Source organism: Pteropus vampyrus, unplaced genomic scaffold (assembly GCF_000151845.1).
Source record: "Pteropus vampyrus isolate Shadow unplaced genomic scaffold, Pvam_2.0 Scaffold116, whole genome shotgun sequence".
NCBI lineage: Eukaryota > Metazoa > Chordata > Mammalia > Chiroptera > Pteropodidae > Pteropus > Pteropus vampyrus.
Genome location: NW_011888897.1, coordinates 3,908,108 through 3,927,559, shown reverse-complemented (window position 1 = coordinate 3,927,559; position 19,452 = coordinate 3,908,108). Strand labels below are relative to the sequence as shown.

At 36.7% G+C, this 19,452-nt stretch overlaps 1 protein-coding gene and 1 pseudogene across 1 annotated transcript in view; both read left to right on the top strand.

The window, feature by feature from the left end:
- NTN4 (netrin 4) overlaps positions 1–19,452 on the top strand; it is a 101,490-nt gene that overhangs the window by 27,674 nt on the left and 54,364 nt on the right. The window contains exon 3 of the mRNA XM_023533935.1: positions 15,767–16,045. Within this exon, the coding sequence (XP_023389703.1) occupies positions 15,767–16,045 (279 nt within the window). The remainder of the gene's footprint in view (positions 1–15,766; positions 16,046–19,452) is intronic.
- Positions 17,368–18,852, top strand: LOC105296004 (annotated as a pseudogene).

Below are 19,452 nucleotides of genomic sequence, written 5' to 3'. Positions count from 1 at the left end.
AGATTTCTTTCTGTCACCACATATTTACCCCATCTACCTCCCCCTGTACCCTCTGGTAACCACTAGTCTATTGTCCATGTCCATGATTCTCTGTTTGTTTGTCCTGTTCATTTGTCACTTTTAGGTTTATATTCCACATATAAGTGATAATGTGTGGTTTTCAACTTTTTCGGTCTGGCTTATTTTGCTTAGCATGATTACCTCGAGGTCCATCCATGTTGTCACAAATGGCAGTATTTCATCTCTTCTTATGGCTGAGCAATATTCCATTGTGTATATCTACCACAGCTTCTTTAGCCAATCATCTATCGTAGGACACTTCGGTTGCTTCCATGTCCTGGCCACCGTGAATAATGCTGCTCTGAACATCAGTGTGCAAATATCTTTTTGGATATGGATTTTCAAGTCTTTGGGGTAAATATCTAGTAGAGGGATTGCTGGATTATATGGTAGATCAATTCTTAGTTTTTTGAGGAAGCTCCATACTGTTTTCCATAGTGGCTGTACCAATTTGCAGTCCCACTGGCAGTGTATGAGGGTTCCTTTTTCTCCACATCCTTTACAACACAGCATAGAAAAGGAAACCCAGAGCCCAGTGAAGTCATGACTTGAAGGGACAATATGTGGACTCTCGTGTTGGCTTTTTTCACTTAGCATAATGTTTTCGAGGTTCATTCATGTTATAGCATGTGTCAGTATTTCATTCCTTTTCATGGTTGTATAATATTCCATTGTGTAGATGTACCACATTTTGTTCATTTATTCATCAGTTGATGGACATTGGGTTGTTTCCACTTTGGGGTTACTATGAATGATGCTGCTGTGAACATTAATATACAAGATTTTATGTAGATATATGTTTTCAATTCACTTGGATGTATACTGAAGAGTAGAATTGCTGGTCATACGGTAACTCTATTAAACTTTTTGAGGCACTGACAGACTGTTTTCCACAGCAGTGGCAATGATTTACATTTCCACCAGCAATGTATGAGGCTTCCAATTTCTCCACATGCTCATCAACACTTGTTATGTCTTTTTGATTATAGTCATCCTAGTAGATGTGAAGTGATATCTCATTATGGTTTTGATTTGTATTTCCCTAATGACTAAGGATGCCAAGCATCCTTTCATGTGCTTATTGGTCATTTGCATATCTCCTTTGGAGAAATGTCCATTCAAACCTTTGCTCATTTTTAAATTGGGTTCTTTTCTTCACCTTATGTGGATAATCGTGATATAAAGAGAATAAATTTTGGAATTAGATACATGGGGTTTCTAATCCCTGCTCTCAATAATCTTGGATTAATTCCTTAATAACAAGACATATGGAAAATATCTACCTATAAAATGAAGATAATAATACTGGCCCCATCTGTTTGAGGATTAAAAGAGAACATGTATGTAAATGTGTGACATAGTCAATCAAGAACAATCATTATTATTAGTTTCAGGTGTATAACATAGCAATTAGACATTTGCATAGCTTACAAAGGGATCACCCCAATATGTCTAGTACCCCTGTGACACCATACATAGTTATTATAATATCATTGACTATATTCCCTATGCTGAACTTTATATCCACGTGACTATTTTGTAATAGTTTGTACTTCTTAATCCTTTCCCCTTTCTTATTCATGCCCTCAAACTTCCTCCCATCCAGCAACCATCAATTTGTTCTCTATCTATGCGTTTGTTTTGTTTGCTCATTTATTTTGTTTTTTAGATTCCACATATGAATGAAATCATCTGGTATTTATCTTTCTTTGTCTGACTCATTTCATTTAGCATAAACCCCTCTAGGTTTATCTACTTTTTTCGCAAAAGGTAAGATTTCATTCCTTTTATGGTCAAGGAATATTCCATTGTATATGTGTACCACATCTTTATCCATTCATCTGTAAACAGACACTTAGATTGCCCCCATATCTTGGCTATTGTAAATAATGCTGCAAGGAACACAGGAGTGCACATGTCTTTTCAAATTATTGTTTTTGAATTTCTCTGGATAAATACCCAGAATTGAGATTGCTGGGTCATATGATAGTTCTATTTTTAATCTTTTGAGGAACCTTCATACTATTTTCCATAGTGGCTGCACCAGTTTACAATCCCACCAACAGTGCAGTTGGGTTCCCTTTTCTCCACGACTTCACCAACAATTTTTTGTTGATTTATTCATGATAGCCATTCTGACAGATGTGAGGTAATATCTAATTGTGGTTTTAATTTGTATTTCTCTGATGATTAGTGATGTTGAGCATCTTTTCATATGTCTATTGGCCATCTGTATGTCTTCTTTTGAGAAATGTCTATTCGAGTCCTCTCTCCATTTTTAAATCAGATTGTTTCGTTTTTTGGTATTAAGTTGTATGAGTTTCCTATATATTTTGAATATTAATCCTATATCAAATGTATCATTGGCAAATATCTTCTCCCATTCAGTAGGTTATCTTGTCGTTTTGTTGATGGTTTCCTTCACTGTGCAAAAACTTGTTAGTTCGATGAACAGACACTTCGGCAAAGAAGACGTGTGTCAAATAAACATGAAAAGATGCTAAACACCGTTAGTCAACAGAGAAATGCACACTAAAAACACAGTGATATACTATTCACATTCTATTTTCAAGGCTGAAATTAAGAAGACCGATGATACCAAGTGTTGGTTAGGGTGTATAGTAGCTAAAACTTTCATCATACATTGCTAGTAGAAATGCAAAATAGTACAATCACCTTTAAAAACAGTCCTGCAGTTCCTTGTTAAGTTAAACATGCTCTTACCATACCACCTAGCAATTCCTCTCCTAAGTACCCATGAAAAATAACTTATGCTCTCACAATGAATTCCATTTGAACGTTCATAGCACTTTAATTCATAATAGCCAAAATCTGTAAACAACCCAAATGCCTATCAACTGATGAATGAATAAACAAATGGCCAAAATTCTTCAATCACTTCTTTCTTGCTTTTATTTCCTTGTCTTCTATTCTTTCTTGAAACTTTTATAAATTGTCCCTTATTCCATCTAGGCTCTCAAAAGTCTTCTGTGAGCCAGCCAAACCCCCCAATTTTTTCTTTTTCTTTTTTCTCGCTTCCTGGATTGCATTTGTCATTACTATTTACATTTTCTGTCTTTGCGTTCTCACTTCTTTTGGCTTCCATGACAATGCATTTTCATTATTTTCTTAAGTTGCTCACTGATCCTCATTTTGTATTATTTCTGGCTCATCTCCTTTCTTCTGACCTCTATCAGTGGCTCTTAAAACTTAGCCCTTAGTTTTTAGTTTTTGTTGTGGTATTCATTTCTTTGCCTGTCACACATGGCTTTTCTGTCCACCCTGCCCCCGCTGCCTACACCATGGTTCAAGCTCTTCTCTTTGCCAGATTTATCCTCCTAAAAAGAAGTTCTGTCATTTCACTCCCCTGAAGACTTGCCTAACATCTATAAGCAAACAAAGTTAGTCGTGATGAACTTGATCTTTAATAACCTGAATTTAAATACTAGCTCTGCTGTATACTAGCTAGGTAACCTTGGACAAGCCAGTTAATGTCTTCTCAGAGTTTTTGTAACTAAAAAAAGGGAATAATTAATAACATACCACAAATTTATAGTAAGAATGAAATGAGATAAATAAAAACAAAAGTAGTTTATAAAATGTAAATCATTATTAAGCATAAGTATGATTTTTCAACAAATGTGTTTACTCTTATATGTACCAAGCACTGGCTATACACCAGTGGGCAGGCAGACAAGGCCTTTTGCATACATGGATCTCACAGTCGAGAGAGGAATATAAGCAGTTAATATAGTTCTAAGTCTGGAAGAAATAACAGGTGCTTGAAGTAGCACATAGGAAGAACATCTCATCTGGGGAAACAGTGGAGAGGAATGGTGAAGAATGCTTTCTAAATAAAGTGACATCTAAGTTGACACCTAAAATATAGATTGAGTTGACAAAATCAGGGGAGCAGTCAGTGGCAATGGCAAAGAAGTGTGAAAAGCAGGGGGAATAATAGCATGAGGCCAGGAAGGGAGAGAGACCATGGAGCTTTCTAGGAATAGAGAGGAGTTCAGTAGGACTGGAATAAAAAGTTGAGTACAAAGAGAAGGAACGAGAGGTGGAAGGGATGATAGCAGAGAGATAATGCATGCAATTTCTAGCATAAGTCAGGTAAACAGAAGGTACTGATGATCTAAGATGAAGTAGAGGATACTCCAAACTGCACCAAGTGTGGTGGTAAGAAACAAAGATGATCAACACTGGGAAGTTACCCAGGTAGACAAACAATCAACATCTGGCTCCTGGCCCCTGGGCTACATTCCCTGATAGGACTGAGTCCCAAAGGTGGGACTGAGTGAAAGCCAGACAGGTCCTCAGTAATAAGGCTATTCACCAACCAATTTTATTTATAAACAGCATTAATTTTTCAAGGTATTTCTACATCTGATACCTTTCTTAAAATCTTTACCACATCCCTGTGAGCCATGCAGGAGCAGGTGTCATCACTTTTATCAAGGGTATCTTTAGACACATCCATTAACATGATAAAGGTAACACGGTTAGTCCTAGCCATTATTAGGATGACGAGTGGAAGGAGGGATAAATCATATATAGTATTTTCTTTAATCCTACATTTTAAATGTAACTTTAATCCAGGAATAGCTGCCAAACAAGTATAAAGTGGGATATAGTGAAAAATTTTTTGGATTGAAGATTAGGAAACTAGATTCTAATATTAGCTCAGTCAAAAACCTATTGGTTGATCTTTGGCAGGTCATTTTAAGCACTCTGTGCCTCAGTTTTTCAAGCTGGACTAGATTATTGATTGCTAAGGACTCTTCTAACACTCAGATTCTATGATTCCAAGTACAGAGAGCAAAGGGAAGCTAGGATTCCAAATGCATTGGGAGATTTTTAAAATTTATTTTTAGCCCCAATCTTAATTTTTATTTTGGTCTTCTGTCTTGTTTCCTGTTCTTCATTGCAGTTCTGTCATTTCCCTTCCCCATGACGATATTTAAGAAGCCGTCTTTTCATCACTTTAAAACTGTAAATATGCCCTTGAAACATGCAAAGAGGCTTTTGTGTACTTACAAATCGAGGTTATTATCGTACAAGTAAGTCACTTGAGTGCACTGCATTCCTCAGCTTGTTCCATTGAGAGCTTTATTAGGTTATATTGTCCTATCTTGGAAGGACTATTGAGTAGATAAGACTCTCCCACTTTAAAAGGTGGGCTATCTGATGAAACAGCGTACCTAATGCTCTAGAGTGTAAGCAAAAGGATTTGGTACTGCCCAAGAGACAGACACACTTCTCTAAGACAAGTAGGTGCTCCACTTAAAGTGGCATAGTCAAGGACAAATGTTCTAAAATTAAACCAACCAGCTGCTCTGCACAGACGCCCACCCATCAATTATGCTATCTTCTCCTTGTCCAGCCTTCTCTCTTCTGTTAAACCAGATCTCCCACTCATTGCAACTCTTTAAAAGCCTGAAACTTCACATACTTTCCAAAAGGTTACCTATCCAGGAAAGCAGAAAGCCTGTTTCAAGAACATATTAACATTAGGGTACCTGTACTCATTTAAAGAACCTATGCTCTTTAAGCTCTTCATATCAAATACCTAAAACTTCAATCTAAATGATGCCATAAACTGGCTTCAGAAGTCAATTGGCGTAAAACCTTCCTTGTTAATGATGTGGCATTACAAAACTAAAGTGTGTGAATCCCACTAAGTTTTAGGAGCTTAAAAATATGAGAGTTTTCAGTTTGGGGGATAGCTTGACAAACAGTAGAAATGGAGACAAATATATCAGTTTCTATGTTTAGTTCTTAGGTGTGTCATCAACCTAACAATAAACAGAGCAGTTGTCAATGTGTAACCAGATGCTATTTGTAATTAACTGGTAAATGGCCACATAAAACTAATGATGGGTTTATAATACAATTGGAAAATGTTTCTCAATATAGATGTTATTCTAACCAGGCTCAAATAGAGTAGAGAAGAAATGTAGTTATTTTTCTTATATAGAAATAGTTTTTACTGTGGAGGTGCTTTCTCTTTTTATGAGATTATGTTAGGCAAAAGTTCCAGAGATTCCTCTCTAAATGTGTTGTCATTCTTGCAGTTGGTATAAATTTATTACTGAAAATACATTATTCAAAGTTGGCACTCAAAAACTATTATAATATTGATTAATATTAAGTCCATTCATGTTGGATGTGGTATAGATTAGCATACAACTAATATTTTGTAAGATTATGAAGTTTATTATGAAGTACTATATATGTAGTATATTCTCTTATGAATAAAATGCACATTATATAAATAAAATTTTACTATATTTATATTATTATATCATAAAAATCAAAATAAACTTGTTTACCATGATTCTGTATTGACTCACTCTTTCAATATGTGTTATTGAGAATATACAAGACACAGGATTAAACGGGAATTCAAAGATGCATAAAAATATAAAATAAACATAGAAAATATAAAGTAGAAAATTATAATAGGTATCATAAATTATAAATAAAGTTATAGTGAGGGCTTACCTATCTATTAAAAGATGCAAATTAATCAAAAAGAATTATCGAATAAACTTATAAAGTTCAGATGCTTATATTTTAAATTATTTTTCATATTTCTTAGTTTGACATGCCCAATAAGAAAACTCATTTGTTTTTCAAGCCTTTTTACCTACTTAATGTAACCACACTTCTAACTTTATTCTAGAATTTCCATTATGTCATTTCTATGATATTTTCATACAAAAATAAGGGCTTAGTTCAGTTATAGTTTTATAAATTGTTTTTCATAAAAGTGAAGCTGCCTTTGTTTTTCAGACTTCAGCTCTGAGCCAAGATGCAGTAACAAAAACCAGGCTAACCCTACTGCCCGAAACAACTAAAAAATTGGACAAAATATATATGTTTTTCAGGTATTAGATTTCAGGCAACAGAGGACAGTGATCCCTGAGAGAATAGAAGCATAGGTGAAACCTATGATTGCCTCAACTTACTTCCTAAAGAGAATTTCCAGGCTGGGGTGCAGGGAGTAGGAACCAAGGAGAAGCCAAATGCACTTCCTGAATTAAGATGCTGAGAATCTGAGAAGGCCAGGGTAGCTGGAGTTTGGCAGGGCACAGCACCAGTTTGGAGAGAAATGTACTGAGAGAGATTTCCAGAGATCTGCAGATGGTCCCCCTCGAGTCTTCAGTTGAATAATGATCGACAGTCGCATGTAAGAAAACTTGAGGCCAGAGAATGAACCACCTTGAAGGACAGAGGGAACAAATCTTCAGAGGTCACTTAGGACCAGGAATAGTCAGCCATAGTGGAAAACTTTATAATTCAACTTTGTAATGTATCAATAGCATAATTAGAAGTGTACTGCCTCAGTAGAAGGGCAGAATTAGCCCTATACTAAAGGATACATTGATCCTACCTAGAAAAACTTGAAAGCAAGCCTGAGAAGAATTGAGCTACTTCTAAGTAACTTAACTGTATCTCAGAATAAAGCTCAAGAATACAAGAATATCCAGCACTCAACAAGGTAAAATTTGCAATGTCTTGCAGCTAATCAAGCCATACAAAAAGCAGGAAAATATAATCCATAATGAGTAGAAAAATAAACCAATAGAAACAGATTCAGAAATGACACAAATGATAGAATTAGTATTCAAGGACTCAAAACAGTAATTATAACTATATTTGTTATGTTCAAGAATGTAAAGATTGACCGCATTAAGCAGAACAAGCAAAATATGACAAAAATCCAAAATGAACTTGCGGTGTTGAAAAATACAATGTCTGAGATGAAAAATACATTGAGATTAGTAGATTGGACACTACTGAAGAGAAGATTTTTGAAGTTCAATACATAGTGATAGAAATGATCCAATATAAAACACAGGAGGAAAAGAGAGAGAGAGAGAGAGGTCTGTTATTTAAATAAATCAGTGAGCTGTGGAATGACTTCAAGCAATCTAATATATGTGTAGTTGGAGTCCATGAAGGAGAGAAGTGAGAAGAGGAGAACAAAAAAAAATTTAAGAAATAATGGCTGAAAATTTTCTAAACTTGATTGTAACTATAAGTCCACAGATCTAAGAAATACAACAAACTTTTTAAATATAAGAAACAAGAAAACTACCCCCAGGCACATAATAATCAGATTGTGGAACAACCAGTAATAAAGAGACAATCTAAAAAGCAGCCAGAGGCGGGGAAAATAACACATTATGTATAGAAGAACAAATATAAAAATGGCATCTCTTTTTCAGAAACAATGCAAGCTAGAAGACAGTGGGGCAGAATCCTGAAAATACTAACAGAAAAAAATTGTCAACGTAGAATTCTATACCCAAAGAAAATATCTTTTAAAAATGAAGATGAAATACTTTTTTCAGTCATAGAAAAAAAAGTTGATCAGCTGCAGACCTGCATTACAGGAAAAGAAGTAATTAGGCAGAAGAAAAATGGTACCAGCAAATATCTGGACCTATACAAAGGAATAAAGATCATCAAAAAGGGAAAATATGTGCAAATGTGTAAATAATTTTTTCTTTTCTTATTTTTAAAACCTCTTTAAAAGATAATTGGGTTTTCAGTACAAAAATATTAACAATGAATTGTGGAGTTTATAATATATGTAGAAGTCAAATGTATGACAATAGCAATGTAAAGATTGAGAAGAGTAATTGGGAGTATACTTTTGTTCCTTATACTATTTGTGAAGTGGTAAATATTACTTAAAGGTAGAGTGTGTTAAGTTAAAGATATACACTATTAACCCTAAAGTAATCACTATTTTTGTAAAAAAAAGAGGTACAACTAATAAACTAAAAAAGGAATTAAAAGGGACTCTAAAATAGTCAATCCAACGGAAGACAGAAAAAGAAGAGCAATAGAGTATAAAACAAAAAGCAAGATGGTAGATTTAAACACAACCATATCAACAATTGCATTAAATGTAAAAGGTCTAAATACTCAAATCGAAGGCATAGATTATCAGGTTGGATAAAATCTTTTAAAAAACACAACTATGCTGCCTTTAAAAAAATCCACTTTAAATATAAAGTCATAACTAAGTTAAAGGTAAAAGAATGGAAAAAGGTATACCATGCTAACACTAATCAAAAGAAAGCTTCGATAGTGGCTATATTATTATCAGACAAAGTAGATTTCAGATCAAAGAATATTACCAGAAATAGAGAGAGACATTTTATACTGATAAAAGAGATAATTCATCAAGAAGATATAACAATCCTAAGTGTTTATGCATCTAATAACAAGGCTTCAAAATTCATGAAGCAAAAACTGCAAGAAGAAATAGGTAAGTTGATCATTATAGTTGGAGATTTCAGTACCTTTTTCTGTATAATTGATAGAACAAGTAGAGAAAATCATTAAGGGTAAAGATTTGAATAACATTGTCAACCAGGTTGACCTAATTAACATTTATCTAACAGTCTACTAACAACAGTAGAATACATAATCTTTTCAAGGGCACAGAAGCATTTATCAAGATAGTTCCTACACTGGTCCATAAAACTAGTATTGATAAATGTAAAAGGATGCACATCATTCAAAGTATGTTCTCTAACCACAAAAGAATTAAATTAGAAATCAAAACAGGGAGGTATCTGGGAAATCCTCAAATATTTAAAAACTAAATAATATACTTTTGAATAACCCATGGGTCAAAGAAGAAATCAAAAGGGAGATTAGAAATCATTTTTAACTGAATTGGAAATGAAAACACAATGTATCAAAATTTACGGGATGCAACCAAAAAAGTACTTAGGAGGAAAAAGTTCTCAAATCAATGATCTACTATTCCATTTTATGAAACTAGTAAAAGAAGAGAAAATTAAACCCAAAGTAAACAGAAATTAAATAATAAAGATAAAAGCAAAAATGAAATTGAAAAACAATAGAGGAAAGTCTTCGAAGCCAAGAGCTGCTTTTTTGATAACACAAAGATACCTAGAGTTTCAAAAACCATTAAAAAACTAGATTAGAAACCATAGAAAAGACCTAATATTTGTATGTATTTGGATGCTTGCTCATGCCTGCCTGACCTGTTTTCTTAAGATAATGGAAAGATCTTGTGTGCCACTGAAGAGAAGGAATCAACAAAGCCATTTGAAATCACATATTTTTACGTAGGTATTTATACATAGCGGGGTGTGTTCGCCACTTCTCATCAAGAGTGCAGAGCCTCTGGTAAGAACATCTTGCTTTCTTTATTCTTCTAAACCCTATTTGGCTTCTCCTTTCTTAAAATGCTATTTTGAGAAATAGTTCATTTATTCATTCATTCAACATAATTATGAAGTGCTGCAGTTTGCCAAAGATGGTAGGACATTCTCGGGGACATGCCTGTTAATCAGACATACAAGATCCCTACCCATTGAGCGAAGCCTAATGTGAGATATAGACAAGTAAATAGGCAATAACAATGCACTAGTGCAAAAGTGGTATCATGGAAAGAACAAATGCTAAGGGAGTCCTCAGGCAGGATGACACCTCGAACCTGAAGTATTCCTCAAGCTAGCAGCTAAAAAGAATTTTTTAAAAATGTGACAACCAAGTTTCTTTAATTATTATGACTCAACATAGACAATGCAATCTGAGGTATGGAACAATATGTAAGGTATGAGTTTGTTACTGAAAGAATTCCTTGACTACTGTGTAGCTAATATTTACTGTACTTCTTAATCTGTTCACACCCTGTTAATACTCTATTGAAATTTTCATCTCAGAGTATAAATAAGTTATTATAGAATGCTATTTTTTACTAATTTGGGGTATTATTGAGAATTTTTATAAGTATTCTAGAAAAGACAGAACATACAAGTGATCTTAACCTGTTCATAACTTTTTAAAGATTTCTTTGTTATACTAGGACATAAGACATGGCAGAACCTAAGCCAAGAATCCAGATCTTCAGGCAAAGTCTGAGGGATTCCAGGCTTAGAGAAGTGAGGCATGACCAGAGAAATATGAAGTTTCCAAAGATTAGGTAGAAGAGGTCCGTGATTCATTCACAAGATCAAATATATTTTAAAATTACGCATTTCCTTTAACTCGTTGATCTCACATTTGGACATGTATCTTCAAGATATTATAAACTTCCACATTTTAGCTACAAAATTGGTTATACTGAGATGTTAGAAACGACTTCGATGCCTAACAGCAGCCTGGCTAAATAAATTATGTTGTATCCACACAGTGGAATTTAACCCAGTTTTAAAATTATGTAGCAGTGTTTCTCAGACTTCAATAGGCATCAGAATCACCTAGAAGGCTTGTTGAAACAGACTGCTGAGCCCCACCTCCAAAGTTTCTGATTCCGTCATCCCAGTATAGGGCCCAAGAATTTGCATTTCTTACAAGTTCCCGAGTTAATACTGATGCTGTCAATTTTTATTGACTAGGAAAAATATTCACAAAATATTGTTAAGTTAAAACAAAGCTGTTTAAATTATATTCTATATGTATGCATATAGAAGTTTACGTGAAAAAATATTATCAAGTTGGTATTCCTGGTCGTCTTTGGGGTGGATAGCATTGTAGATTCTTATTGACGAGTGACAGATTTTTCTTTAACAAGCATAGCATTAATCAGTGAAACATACATAATCAAATTTCTTAATTTAAATAACAAGACCATGAAGTCCTGGCTGATGTTTAGCACTAACAAGCTAGAAACATCAAAGTGGGCTGAATCTTAGTCCACCTCTGGCTTTTTAACTATGTCTTGTTAAGAGTATATCCTCAGAAGCAATCACAGAAAGAAGAAAATTGATGGGAATAAAAATAGAAGAGGCTGACATTATATGGAGTGTTTCTACACTTTTTCTTATTTCATTTTAGTATTGCCATACAGGCTTCTTCTGGGGATATTTGAAGAAAAACTGGGTGGGAACCAAAGGGCGATGTGCCAGAAGTTTGAAGCATCTTTGTTTCCTGATGCAGGGGAGATCCATTTCCCAGGGTATCAGATTAAGGCGTCTCCTTTCTGGAAAAAAGATTTCATGGCTTAAATTCCCGTTCACTTTTGTGTCTGTGGCATTCTGCTGTCTCCTTTCCAGCATGCAGCCTTAGGGGTCATGATGTCCCTTCCCTGCTGATATCGGCGTGCCAACTGTGGTGTCATGCACACCAAGCACAGAGCTGCCATTCAGCTTCTACAATCTGGGTTCAGGAAGCAAAAGAGCTCCTAACTTCCTACAAACCTTGACAGATCTTCCCCTAGCCTTGCATCTGAACAGTTCTCAGGGGAAGGAGAGGGAGGGTAAGGGAGGGAGAGGGAACAGGGTAAATGTCAAGGGTGAACACAGAGAGCAAACAGTTGCCACCAATGTTCAGGAAAAGGAAGGGTGGGCAACACCACAGAGAAGGATGCCATAGACTTTTCAGTGGAATACTTATTTGGTTAGCGTTGGTTGCCCTTTTCCATGTCATTGCATTATAGTGGTTGATAAACTAAGAGATAGTCACATCATTTATCTTATTTAGAGCAAGTGTATTTCACGAGTGTCTAACAGAATGCCAGTGTTTGGGTGTCATATTGAAAACAAATCCCATATAAAGCTCACAATTTTTTTAATGATTCAAAATATAAAATCATGTCCTGATTTAAGCTATTGTTGAAAGAAAAAGACATTGCTTCTATATTGACTTTCAAGTAGGTGACACATTATTTGCTGGAAAATTTTATTCCATAGTATGTTGCCTTTCACCACTTTACATGTGAATAAATGGGGCAGAATATTGTTTGAGTTTAAGATACAACTTCTAAGTTTTGCAAGTTCAAAAATAGCTAGAAATGTAGATACTGGTTACTAATGTAATTATTTATAACTGCTGTTATAATACAAGTTCTTACTTATTACCTTCTTGTGCTATAATGTGAATTCACTACATGAATCTGTTTTGGACCCTATAAAAGGGAGTTAAGTTATTTGAAATTCTCACCTATTACTTGAATGCCAAGAACAATGTTATAATTAATTAATTAATTGATCAATATGTATTGAATACCTACTCTGTGCCAGGCACTGCCCCGGGATATCTCAGTGACTCCTCTCTAGTTTATATTCCAGACTTGGAAGACAGTAAGTCATTAAACAATTACAAATCTAATGAGTCAGGTACTAATAAGCACTAAGAACAAAAAACAAGGCAGGGCCATTGCAAGGACTTTGTATTTGGTTGAGAGAAATGGGAAGTTTGGAGATGGGGATGAATTTAAACAAGAGCACAACATGATCGAACTTCTGTTTATAGAGAATCACTCTGGCTGCTAGATGAATGGGCTGTAGAAGGCCAGGTGCCCACTGAATTATCACCCCCTCTCCCACAGTTATATTTCATTGAAGACAGTTCCGTAGACCTGAAGATGTGATCCTACACATTGTCACCTTTTCAATACTCTTGGTGTAAGATGAGTTTCTCAAGTGAAATTTTATATCCAAAGTATTCCTTAAAGAAATCTTTTTTCTGGAAAGTTACTTTTGGATACATTCTCTCTCAATAGGAGTTTATCTAAAGCCTAGTTTTTAATAACTACCTTACTTTCATACTATAGTTGATGAAGAACATGGGTTTGAACTGTGCAGGTCCACTAATACGTAGATTTTTTTCGATAAATCCTATAAATGTGTTGTTTTCCTTTCCTTGTGATTTTTTTTTTTACATTTTCTCTTCTCTAGCTTACTTGTTATAAGAGTACAGTACATCATACATACAACATACAAAATATGTGTTAATTGACTGTTTATGTTATTGGTAAGGCTTCTGATCAATAGTAGGCCATTAGTAGTTGAGTTTGGGGAATGTCAAAGTTATACTTGGAATTTCTGACTGTGGGGCGGAGGGTGGGGGTGGGGGGATCAGCACTCCTAACTCCCATGTTGTTCACAGGTCAACTGTACTTGGTTTTCAAAATATTTCTGTATTCGTCAACTATACTTCAATTAAAAAGATAAAACTATTTCTGTGTGTGTGTGTGTGTGTGTGTGTGTGTGTGAATTGAGTTTTAAACTATCTTTAAAAGGCCAAGAGATACTTAAGAATCTTTCAGGGGAGCTTTGTGTCTCATATAAATTAATGAGATTGCTTGAGATTTTGTTTTGTAGGGTTTTTTAAAATTTGCATAATTAGATATAACTTAGCGTTAGCCTCCTTAAAATAATACCGTTTCATGCTATGTTATATTTTGGAATTCCTTTCTTATATTCCTTGGTTTTTACTGGCAGTGATTTCTTCTTCCACCAACCTCTTCTCCCCCAAAGTAACAGGTCCACTAGAGAATTTTGCACCACCTTGCCCTGGAGTCCCTTTTCTTCCCCCCCATATGATGTACTTCACACACATACCCAAAGTCTGTCTCTTCTGAGCCTTCCTCCCTCTGGTTCCTCCTCAGGACTAAAGTTTTAAATTGCCTTTATAGCATATCTATAATCTACACAATAAAAACAGTTTTATTACTTAATTATACTTTGCATTTAACCAAAAGTGCTATTAACTAACTTGATCAGCCACTTTACTCATTACATTTGGGCTTAAGTGACTTTCGACTAATTTCAGAAATCAAATCTACCCTCGAGGGGTTGTATTATTTACTACCAGTAAGGGTATTCCAAATGCATGCCACAAACTTGGAAGGCAGATACAGAAAAGGAGAACTGAAAATATTCATAGCAACAGGGACCTCAATTAACAACTGATTAGTCTCTGAAAAGGTCACGCCTCTTTTAGAAATATAAGTGCCTGGATCTTGATTTCGCAACCGCTTCCTAACTGGTCTTCCTGCTTCTATTTTTTACCCTTTATAATCCATTCTCCTCACAGAATCAAGTTATCTTTTTAAAAAATGGAATTCATATCATATCACTTCTCTGCCTACAGGCTTCTAGTGGCTTCCACTAGAAAAACTCTACCGTGGCCTTTCCAGGGATGCCTTCGGATCTGTCATGCACCAGCTCCGTCCTCTCCAAACACTATTCTCTTGTCCCCTGGACTCCAGTCACATTGACCTTGTTGTTCCTGCTTGAATATGGCACGTGCGATTCCACTCAAGGCCTTTAAACTTGTTGCTCCTTCTGCCCAGAATGTTCTTCCCCAAGATCTTTTTTTATTTTTTAATTAAGTTTATTGGGGTAACATTGGTTAATACAATTGCATAATTTTCAGGTATACATTATAATTTGACATCTGTATATTCTATTGTGTGTTTACCACGCAAAGTCCAGTTTCCTTCAGCTACCATATATTTGATTCCCTTTACCCACTTCACCCTCTCCCTACCCCCTATATTTGACCCCCTTTACTCTGTCTACTTTTCCTCTCCTCCCCCACCCCCTACCCTCTGGTAACCAGTAGTCTACAGTCCATGTCCATGAGTCTCTGTTTGTTCTATTCCTTTATTGCTTTTAGGTTTATATCCCACATATAAGTGATATCACGTGGCTTTCAACTTTTTTGCATGGCCGCCTTCACTTCAAGAGTCAGTTCTCTGCTGGTTACTCAACTTATACTTCTGCAACCAAACAGGTGGCACATCTGTTCCTTGGAATAACAGGGCAATTCTTCCCCAGGTGTGATTAAGGTCTAAAAACCTCTTGTGATCTTATCTCTTACAGATGACAAAAGGTATAAATCAAACCAAGACTATATGGGGCAAGGAACTCAAGATACACCCACAGTCCTATACATTCATGGTATTCCTTTTTCCTTACAGGTTATCTTCAGAGCTTTGTCACCACCATACGATGTGGAGAACCCTTACAGTGCCAAAGTACAGGAGCAGCTAAAGATTACCAACCTTCGTGTACAGCTGCTGAAACGACAGTCTTGTCCCTGTCAGAGAAATGATCTGAACACAAAGCCTCAACATTTTACACACTATGCAATCTATGATTTCATCGTCAAAGGCAGCTGCTTCTGTAATGGCCATGCAGATCATTGCATACCTGTCGATGGTTTCAGACCTGTCAAGGCCCCAGGAGCATTCCACGTGGTATGTAAAACAAGTCCTTGCCAATGAAAAACAAATCGTAAGTTACCTTCAGCTTTGGGCACTGGTAATGTAAGTTCTAACAGAGTTGGTCTATGCTTGCATAGTGCTTATTGTTTCTTCCTCTGATGATTCAGTCCTCTGATTCCATACCAGTCCTATAAAGTACCTATTAACTTGTTTTTTAATCTTCAATTTTAGAATTATAAATAGTCAAGCATGATAACAAGATTTCTGGGAAAACATCCATGCCAGTTTTTAGTACCATGACCTTCAGATATAAAGTGTAAGACGAGCAGTTGGAGAAGCTGGCATAATCATATTAGTGGCATTATCACACAGAAGCCAGCTTGACAATAAATGGGGACCATTGTTGAGTAGATTTGAAAGTGGAAAAAATAAGAACCCCAGTTTAATGCCTGGTATATCTTTTGCTGTCCAGCCAACAGAATGAATAATAATTCTCCTCTGGGAGGAATGGCCTGACCCCCTCTTACCTGAGGCAGAGTTAAGCTTTCTTTCCTCTACATTCACATATCTCCTTGTACTTTCTTCTAAACTTTTACTTGTCTGCATCTCCCAGGAGATCATGAACTCCTTGAGGACAGAGCCTGTGTCATCTTTGTATCCTCAGGACCTAGTGTATTACTTGAGCCAGAGCTACTTCTTTAATAGGTGTTTGATTGAATGATAGCAACATAGGAATAGAGAGATGATGAAAAATTACTGTCATTTTTGTTCTCACCTCACCTTCTTCCAAAAAACATACAAAGTGGCACAGACAGCAAGCTCCTTGTTGGCATCTGGGATGGGGATTAGGCAAAGAGGTGGCAAGGAGGAGGGCACTACAATTCTTAGTTTTATATTCTTCTGATACTTCTGATCAAAGCAAAACAAAAAAATAACAATTTAAAAGGCCTCCTAATATTGTAAAAGGTTTATTTTTCCATTTTTCTTTTTTTTTTCCCCCAGTCCTGATATAGGATAGGGCCTCGAGGGACCATGAGCCAGTTAGCCAGCAGGACAGTTAGTGTTGGCTGGGCTGAGTCACTGGGGTACAGAGCAACAATGGGGTGACTAAAATGACTAGGAGAGCAGCCAGAGAGTAACAAAAATAGAAACAATGTTATGACATCTAGAAGTGAGCTAGGGCTCCCAAGGAGAAGACAGTACAGCATCATTCAACAATCACCAACTAGTTTCTAGACACTAATGGGTCTTTGAACTAATATTGCTTCGAATAAAGGATGGAATAATTTGTTATGTCTAAGTTGATTGAGTTTGGGTATAATTCAAGTAGAAAATAACCCAGATATTCTAGAGACATGTCAACCTGCTGGAGTGCAGTTTGGGTGAGGTCGAGTGCTGGTATGTTTCTACCATTATATTTAAGTGAATGGTGAAAGGAGAGCCTAGGCTACAATACACTGAATGTTTGTGTCCCCACAAAATTCATATGTTGAAACCCTAATCCCAGCGTGATGGTATGTGGAGGCGGGGTCTTTGGGAGGTAATTAGGTCATGAGAATGGAGTCCTCATGACTAGAATTAGTGTCCTTATAAGAAGAGGCCAGCTAGCTAGCTAGCTCTCTTTCTGCGATGTGAGAACGCAAGGAAAAGTTGGCAGTCTGCAACCTGGACGAGAGCCTCACCAGAACCTGACCATGCTGGCACCTGATTTTAGGCTTCCAGCCCCCAGAACTGTGAGATATAAATTTCTACTGTTTACAAGCCACCCAGTTTATACTTTTTGTCATAGCAGCCTGTAATCCAAGCCTTGTAGGATCACTTCAGGGTAGAGTCCTGGCCAAAGAGACAGACACAAGCAGGCCACAGAATAGGCCATATCTGTGAAGTGAATGACCTCTGAGACAACCTGAATGACTCTGATCAACCAAATTGAATTACTAGAGTTCTTAGGAGCCTTTTAAAATATTCATGAGTATGCATTTAAAAGCAATAGTTTCTCTCTTTTTTTTTTTTTTGAAGTCTTCTGAATGTAAACTTTCAAAAAGTTAGCAACACTTTCTAAAGCTAAAGAGAAAAATTCTAAATGTTTCTTTACATTCTCTGGGTATATGCAAATCCACCATCTGGGATGAGAGACACTTGAGTATCTTGTGTCTGCTTCTCACCCAACAGCTGCAATCCCACCATTATCTATCTATTGTGGCTGGAACAAGATGGGCAAGGTATGGAACCTGTCAAAACTGCAAGTTGGTGACAAACCACATCAGCCACCTTGGCTACCTGAACACTGTGAACGTCTCTCTAGATGGATCCCTCTATGCATCTAGAGGCAAGAATGGCCAGGCCATGGTATGGGACCTCAACAAAGGCAAGCGCCTTTATATGCTAGATGGTGGGGATGTCATCATCACCCTTTGCTTCAGCCCTAACTGCTGCTTGGCTCTGTGCCACCATGGGCCCCAGACTCAAGATCTGGGATCTGAAGGGCATGATCATTGTAGAAGAACTGAAGCAAGAAGTTGTCAGTCCCAGCAGGAAGGCAGAGCCACCCCAGTGTACCTCTTTGGCCTGGTCTACTGATGGTCAAACTCTGTTTGCTGGCTACACAAAAACCTTGGTACAAGTTTGGGAAGTGACCATCAGCACCAACTACAAATATATGCCAGAGCTTTAGAAATTAAAACTGGCTTTCCGACTTAAAAAGAAAATTCTATTCTGCTAAATTCAACAAGTGGTAATTATGTAGTTATTAGAGACTTGCAAAAGTCTTCAAATATAACTATTCCATACAGTCTTCTGCCAGCAAGAAAACTGTCAACCATAAGCCCTTGCCCCTGTGTCTGTGCCTGCTGGCCCCGAGCTCCATCCTGCCAGTACTACCTGACCTTGCTGCCGAGCAGGGCTCTGCTGCACTCTGGCTGCATCCTATCTAGGGTCATTGCTGCCTTCCTCCTAGGCCTTGCTTCCTCAGCCTCTGCCACAGCCAGCTCTTGGTGGGCCCATGTGGAAATGGGAGCCCCAGATCCCATCCTAGGAGTCACAGAAGCTTATAAGAGAGACATACCAACAGTAAAAAGATGAGTCTGGGAGGTGGTGCCTACTGGGATGACAATGGAAAGCTTTACATGCTTCCTAGTGTTTTGTGACAGAGGCCCAGATTGCTGCAAAAAAAAAAAGGGGGGGGGTGAAACTGGATAAAGAGTACCTTCCTATTGCTGAAATGGCTGAATTTTGCAAGGCATCTGCAGAACTGGTCTTAGATGAGAACTGCAAAGTGTTGAAAAGTGGCCAGTATGTCACTATGCAGATAATTTCTGGAACTGGAGCCTTAAGGATCGGAATCAGTTATCTGCAAAGATTTTTGTAAGTTCAGCTAAGATGTCTTTCTGCCCAAACCATCCTGGGGAAATCACACACTCATCTTCAGGGATGCTGGCATG